Source organism: Oratosquilla oratoria, chromosome 18 (assembly GCF_046742065.1).
Source record: "Oratosquilla oratoria isolate Oo_2021 chromosome 18, ASM4674206v1, whole genome shotgun sequence".
NCBI lineage: Eukaryota > Metazoa > Arthropoda > Malacostraca > Stomatopoda > Squillidae > Oratosquilla > Oratosquilla oratoria.
In genome coordinates this window covers 59994964-60002463 of record NC_134794.1, presented here as the reverse complement: position 1 = coordinate 60002463, position 7500 = coordinate 59994964, and the positions used below count along the sequence as shown (strand labels likewise).

At 51.1% G+C, this 7500-nt stretch overlaps 1 protein-coding gene across 3 annotated transcripts in view; it reads left to right on the top strand.

The window, feature by feature from the left end:
- LOC143035294 (uncharacterized) overlaps positions 1-7500 on the top strand; it is a 431172-nt gene that overhangs the window by 338913 nt on the left and 84759 nt on the right. For all 3 annotated transcript variants that reach the window (XM_076202172.1, XM_076202169.1, XM_076202170.1), the window contains exon 4: positions 2583-2609. In XM_076202172.1, the coding sequence (XP_076058287.1) occupies positions 2583-2609 (27 nt within the window). The remainder of the gene's footprint in view (positions 1-2582; positions 2610-7500) is intronic.

The window sequence follows — 7500 nt, the reverse complement described above, 5'->3', positions numbered from 1 at the left end:
TCTCTCTCTCTCTCTCTCTCTCTTTCTCTCTCTCCCCCCTCTCTTTCTCTCTTTCTCTCTCTCCCCTCTCTCTCTCTTTCTCTCTCTCAATCTACGTCCCTCTCCATCTGTCAATTTCTGTCTCTATGCCTCTCCCACTTTCTCCCTCTCTCTCCTCTCCCCCCCTCTCTCTCCTCTCCCCCCCTCTCTCTCCTCTCCCCCCCTCTCTCTCCTCTCCCCCCCTCTCTCTCCTCTCCCCTCTCTCTCCTCTCCCCTCTCTCTCTCTCTCTCTCTCTCTCTCTCTCTCTCTCTCTCTCTCTCTCTCTCTCTGATGAGGATGATGTGATCAGCGCTGTCGGCAAACTCGGGAGGGAGGTCGCTCAAGCAGATGCCGTGCGGGGGTGGGGGGTGGGAGGGGGGGTCGTCTAATTGATTCGACGTCTGAACAGATTTGGAGCTTCGTGTGGTGTTGAGTCTTTCGTTCCGGTGGTGATGCCGTGTGCCCTGTTCCACTAGCGGTGTGAACCGCGCGGAAACCGCTGCGGTACGGCGCGTTTGAGTGTGAACGCCCGTATTGACTTCCATTGTAATTAAACCGTCGCTGTTCAAACCGCTAGTGTGAACAGGGCGTTTAGTGTACAGTCGCTCCAAGAAGTACTGTCATGGGTCTCTAAAGGATTCGTTCAGGATAACTGGGTTAACGTGGGTTTTGGTCGAAACTTTATAAAACGAGCGAGGAAGGAGATCATAGTCGATGGTGGTCAGTAGTAGTAGTAGTAGCAGCAGCAGCAGCAGTAATCACCAAGACGACGATAACTTCCATCTACTACACATACTACTACCAGCACGGCCACCAGCACTACCTCTACCCTCGCCTTCTCCCATTCTTCTTTCGATGTCCCTTCCCCCTTCCCTTCGGGGGGACACACACACACACACACACACACACACACACACACACACACACACACACACACACACACACACACACACACACACACACACACACACACACACACACACACACACACACACACACACACACACACACACACACACACACACACACACACACCTGTGAAACGTACATTGAACAAGTAACAAGATCACAGTCTTCCCCTCCTCTCCCTTCCCCCCTCCTCTCCCCCTCCCTCCCCCTCCTCCTCTCCCCCTCCCTCCCCTCCTCCTCTCCCCCTCTCCCCCTTGGCTTTGTTAGTTCGAAGACGTGCGGACAGCGTCGATATAATTTTTCGAAAGCGCATGGCGAGTTTAGACAAGGGAGGAAGGAAGGGAGGAAGCGGAGTGGGGGTGGGGGGAGAGGAGGCGAGGCGAGTGGCGGAAGTGAGGGAGGCCCCCGTCATGGCGAGGGAGCTGCACCTCTCCGACGACGTGCTGCCATAAACGTCTCGTGTGATTTCCTCGACCGTGTTTGTTTTGGCGTCCCCCCGACAGAAGAAGAAGAAGAAGAAAAAAACACGCATGGGGTGGTGTGGGTGCCCTCGTTTTGCAAGTTTATTACGCCAAATGTTTTTCTTTTTCGTTCTCGGAAAGGCCAGGCCACCTCCTCCTGCGCCTCTGTTTTGACTTTGTCGGGACCCACTCCCTGACTCTCTGTTTGTTTGTTTGTTTGTTTGTTTGTTTGTGTTGTTGATTATGATGGAAGTGCGAGATTGTGTGTGTGCGTGGTTCAGTGTTTGCATTTGTCTGTTGCATTTGTGTGTGTTATTCACCATGGTCTTGGATCACGTGCTAGAGTTGTGATTGACAGTTGTTTCCCTCCCGGAAGAGAGCTCAGAGCTCATATACAGTACAGTATGACCGATCTATGGGTAATGCTGTGACCTTACGCGCACACACACACACATACACACACCCAACTCCCCGTCCACGAGAGTTGGAGTAACAACCCGCAGCGCAGCGATACTGAAATTATTTCAATCTTGGGCGGGATTCGAACCCGGACCGCCGTAGTGGCAGCCAGGAACTCTAACCACTGCACCACGTGTGTGTGTGTTTATGCCGTTGTGTACGATTGTATATGTGCGTATTGTGTGCACATTTAAATAAGACCAAAAGCACCTTGTCAAAAATTAGAAAGTGAAAACGAAAATCTTATAAAAGAATATAATTAATTCAATGGCCTCTTTGACCTGCACGCAGAGAAACAGGAGTCCGAGCTCTTAATTGTAATTATTAATATTATTGTTTTTATTATTATAGTTATTGTTATTATAGTTATTATTATTAATATTATTATTATTATTACTATTATTGTTTTGATTATTATTATTATAACAGCAGCAGCAGCAACTAAGTCTTATTCTCTTACTATATATCCACACCCTGTATGTGCCCATGTGAACAATATGTCGTTTTTACAGTTACCCATAGTTTCTCTCGAGTGAAATTATTCCCCACGATGTTTGACCTTCCCCCCCTCAACCCCGGGGGAAGGGTGGGAGAAGGATGCCACTCCGGGGAGACTCTTGGGTGGCTTTCAAGACCTAGTCCATCCCCTGTGTTATTATCCCCTGGGTTAATGAAGGCGTTTCCCAATTCCCCCGTGGTTAATATTAACCCCGTGTTTCTTTTTCTCTTTGCAGTGTGATAGCGAGGGAGAAGGTGACAAGGTAAGCACAGGAGTCTGCCAGTTTTTTTGTTTACATGCAAGCAAGCACACACACACACACACACACACACATACACACACACACACACACACACACACACACACACACACGCGCGCGCGCGTGACGCTTTCCTTGCTGCCTGTAGATGGATACTTAGGTATAATCTTAAGAATTGTTTGAAGAATTCATTTCCATAAGTAATTAATCTCAAGAAAGAGGTAGGAAATGGGCTGTGAACGCTCCAAGACGCCGTTCAGCGCCTCTAACCGTGACCACCGCCCACGTGGGCTGGCCTGAGGGCGTGAGGGCACGCCCTTTGCAGCCAGGTGGCACTCCCTGGGGCCAAAATAGGGAGACGGGAGCGGCTTTAAGGTGTCTCTCTCTGTCTCTCTCTCTGTCTCTCTCTCTCTTCTCTCTCTCTCTCTCTCTCTCTCTCTCTCTCTCTCTCTCTCTCTCTCTCTCTCTCTCTCTCTCTCTCTCTCTCTCTCTCTCTCTCTCTCTCCCCATCCCTTTCTCTCGCTTTCTCTTCATCTTCCCCCTTGCTCTCTCTCTCTCTCTCTCCATCTTTCTCTATCTTGCTCTTTTTTCTTTTCTCTGTCTTGCTCTCTTTTTCCTTTCTCCCTTTTCTCTGTCACTCTCTCTCCTTCTCTCCCTCCCTACCTCCTCTTCCTCCTCTTCTTCCTCTTCTCTCTCTCTCTCTCGCTAAGCCAAAATCTCCGTCCTTGAAATCTTATCGTTGACTTCTTCCGTGTAGCTGCACTCATCCTCCTTTTCCTCCTCCTCCTTGTCGTCCTCCTCCTCCTTGTCGTCCACCTCCTCCCCCTTGTCGTTCTCCTCCTTCTTGTCCTCCTCCTTGTCCTCAACCTCCTCCTCCTTCTCCTCCTCCTCCTCCTCCTCCTCCTCCTCCTCGGCGCCTCTCAACCCTTGGCATTCAGTCATTTCCTCGTCCTCCAACTTTTGTTATTATCCTGTCGTGCTCCTCTTGCTCTTTCTCCTCCTCCTCTTCATCGTCCTCCATTCCTTTTCCATCCTTCTCCCTCCTCCATTCCCATTTCCACCCAACTTCCTCCGTCCATCTGTTCTTCCTCCATCCTCGTATCTTCCGTCTTCCAACATCCTTGTTCCTTCTCTTCCTCTTCCCTCCTCCTCCTCCTCTTTCTTCGACGTCACCTCGCGGACGGAAGGGTTCATCATTTTTCCCATTAGGCGAAGGTAAACACCGAATTCTCGTACATTACCTCCATCCTCCTCCCCCTCCTTCCTCCTTCCCCTTCCCCTTCCTCCTCCTCCTCCCACCCCTCCCTACTCCTCTTCTTCCTCTCCTCCTCCCCCTCCTCCTCCTCCCACACCCACCCCTTCTCCTCATCCTCCTTTTCCTTCTCCTCCTCTTCCTCATCCTCCTCTTCCTCCTCCTTCTCTTCCTCCTCCTCCTCTTCTTCCTCCAACCCCTCCTCCTTCTCCCACTCCACCTTCCTCTCATTCCTTCTCTTCCTTCTCTACTTTCCTCCCAGCCCTCCTCCTCCACCTCCTCCTCCTCCTCCTCCATCGCCACCACCACGTACCCCTACACCTCCTCCTCCTCCACCGCCATCACCACGTACCCCCACCCTTCCTCTTCCTTCCTTCCACCACCACCACCTACCCCCACCCCTTCTCGTTCTCCTTCCTTCCACCCATCCTCCACCTACCCCCACCCCTTCTCCTCCCACCCCTCCTTTCTCTTCCTCCCACCCCTCCTTTCTCTTCCTCCTCCTCCTCCTCCTCCCCCTCACACCCCTCCTCCCTTCCCTTCACCACGTGTCACTCTTTCCCTCTCATACCATCTCTCACCTCTCTAATCCCCCCTCCCCTCGCCATCCCTCTCCATCCCTCTCCTCCCTCCCCTCCCTCCCTCCCTCCCTGCCTGTAATCCCTGCCGCTCTCAGTGCGATCCCTAAATCCCCAAATTCCCAGATATCCCCTCCTCCCCCTCTTCCAATCCCTTCCAATCCGCCGCCCCCCTCCTCTCCACCACCTCCTGTACCCCTAATCCCCTCCTCACTGCCCAATCCCCCCTTTCCTCCCTCCCTCCTTCACCCTTCCCTCCGCCCCCTTCCTTTCTTCTCCCCTTTCCCACTCCCTCTCACCCTTTCCCCTCTCTTCTCCTTTCACATCCCCTCCCCTTCCGTCTCTTCTGCCTCCTTTCCCCTTCCCCCCTTTTCCATTCCCTTGCCTTTCCCCTCCCTTTCCTTTCCCCTCCATTTCCCTCTCCTACCTTCCCTTCCCCGCCCACTTCCTTCACCCTTTCCCTTCCCTCCTGCCTTTCCTCCCCTCCCCTCCCTCCCCTTCTCTCCTTGCCGTTCCCCTCCTCTTCCCTCTTCTCTTCTCTTCTCTTCTCCGTGCCCGTCCCCTTCTCTTCCCTCCTCTACCCTCTTGTATCCTCCCTTTCCTTCTCCTCCGTTCCTCTACTTTCTCTTCCCTTCCCTTCCCTTCCCTTCCCTTCCGCTCTTCTTCACTCCTCCCTGCCCCTCCTCTTCCCTCATCCCCTTTCTTCTATCTCTCCCCACCCCCTCCCTTCTCCCCACCCTTCCCTTCCTCTAATCTCCCTTCCCCTTCCCTCCCGTTCATTCCCCGTCCCTTCCCCTCCTTAATCCCCTCATCATCATCATCATCATCATCATCATCATCATCATCATCATCATCATCATCGTCATCAGTGGTGTCTGCTGGAGTGGGTTGAGGGTAATGCTTATCCGTCGTTTGAATGAAATCGCCTGGCGGCAGTTAGAACAAGGCCCGCCGAAACTGCAGCTGTACCGCATATTCAATGGAAAAATCACGGTTGTGTGTGAACTCGTCCATTGACTTGCATTGTAATTAAACCGCTAATGTGAACAGGGCCAAAGTTGTAAAGCGCAACAAATTGTCTTTGGCGGTTGTTGACATTGTAGCCACGATGGCGGCGAATTTAGATATTTCGTTCTGGCTGACGGCTGTGACCGGTTCTATTCAGCTGGGGAGGGGGCAGGAGCCCGGGGGGGAGGGGTTAAAGTCTTCAAAGCGTTAACCTAGTTAAGATAAACCCCTCAGTGTTCTTAATGTTTGTTCTTAACCCACAGTATAGGTGTTCAGTGTAAATCTGGTTTAATCACCGAAAGACATGGTTTGGCGTCTTTGGCCAAAATAAATAGAGTTTTTGAAATGCAGAGAACAGTGTGACACGCGTGGCCTTGTGGAGTCCGGCACCTCGGTGGAGGAGTGGACGAGAGTTGTCTCCGAGTTGACAGAAATTGATAAGAAATTGATGGGCGAGTTGATGACGTCGCCGAGTGGTTAATTGCCGACATCAAGTCGGCGAGATGACAGATGGTGGTCGGCCAGCAAGAAGGTTCAGCACTGGTTGGCTTCTTGGTTTTGGCCTCTTGAAGCTCTCCGAGGGTCCGGCCCCATCTCAGACTCTCTTCATTTATTCGTTCATTTCATCTCTTTAATTTACTCTCATATATATATTATTTGTATTTTCTATTTTGTTATTTATCTTATTATTACTATTATTCATTTTATTTATTTGTTTTATTTATTTTTTTGAGTCCCAAATCGGATTGACTTGGGGCGCGTGAGGTCATTGTGTGCGTTTGTTTTGAAACTGTAATTGCCTGTTAGCGGACGGATTGGGTCTGTTAACAAGGGATGCCATGATATTAGAGTATCGTTTCCCAACCTTTTCCGACCCTAAGGGTCCCTTTAGTCAGGTCTAAGCAGTCCAGCAACCCCAAACTCGTGTCTTATTACTGAAAATATAAAGGGATGTGTATGGATGCATCGCTTCAGTCAAGAACCCCTGTTGTTGATTTCAGCAAACCCCCCCCCCCAGGGAGGGGGGGAAGACTGTACTTTGTAGAGGAAGGGGGGAGGGGGTGTTGGGTGCTGCCTCAGGGGTGAATGAAATCGCCCGAAGGCACAGGAAATGAAAGGAAAAGTGTCAACAGGTATGGAGGGGATTGTAAGAGGACCTCTTCTCCCCCTCCTCCTCCTCCTCCTCCTCCATCTCTTTCTCCTCTTTCTCTCTCCTCCTCTTCCTCTTTCTCCTCTTCTTTCGCTTCCTCCTCTTTCTCCTTTTTCTCGTCTTTCTCCTCCTCCTTCCTTTCCTCCTCTATATCCTCATTTTTCTTCTTTTTCTCATCCTCTTCATCCTTCCTCCACTTCCTCCATCCGCTCTTTCTCCTCCACCCCCTTCGTCGACTTCCTCTTCCTTTTCATCTTCTCTTTGGTTAATCTCCCTCCTCCTCTTCCTTCTCCTCCTCCTCCTCCACCACCACTCTCTTGTCCTCATCTTCTTCCTCCCTTCCTTTCTTTCCTCCCTCCTTCCACCACCTCCTCCTCCTCCTCCTCCTCCATCTTCCCCCCTCTTCCTCGCCTCCTCTTTTACACTCCGCCCTCGAACCACCATCACGTTGAGAGACAGATTACCCTTAATTGTAATCAGATTAAAACAAGCCTGTATGAGTCGAAGGCTAACATCCCATTACGTGCTCCGTGTGTGAGAGAGGATGAGTGGAGAGGGATTGAGGGAGAGAGGGATCGAGCGAGAGAGGGAGAGGGAGAGGGAGCCGCTGCCAGGTCTACAGTAGATCCATCTGGCGGTTACCGGCTATGTGTTTTTTTCATTCAATTTCGTAAGGGCAGATCACGTTGTAGGGATTGTACAATGATATTCCTCTCTCTCTCTCTCTCTCTCTCTCTCTCTCTCTCTCTCTCTCTCTCTCTCTCTCTCTCTCTCTCTCCTCTCTCTGTCTCTCCCTCTTTCCCTCTCTCTCTCGCTCTCTCTGTCTCTCTTCCTCTCTCTCTCTCTCGCTCTCTCCCGGCATATTTTTTCTTTTTCTTTTTTTTTGTTCCCCCCTCCCCCCACACC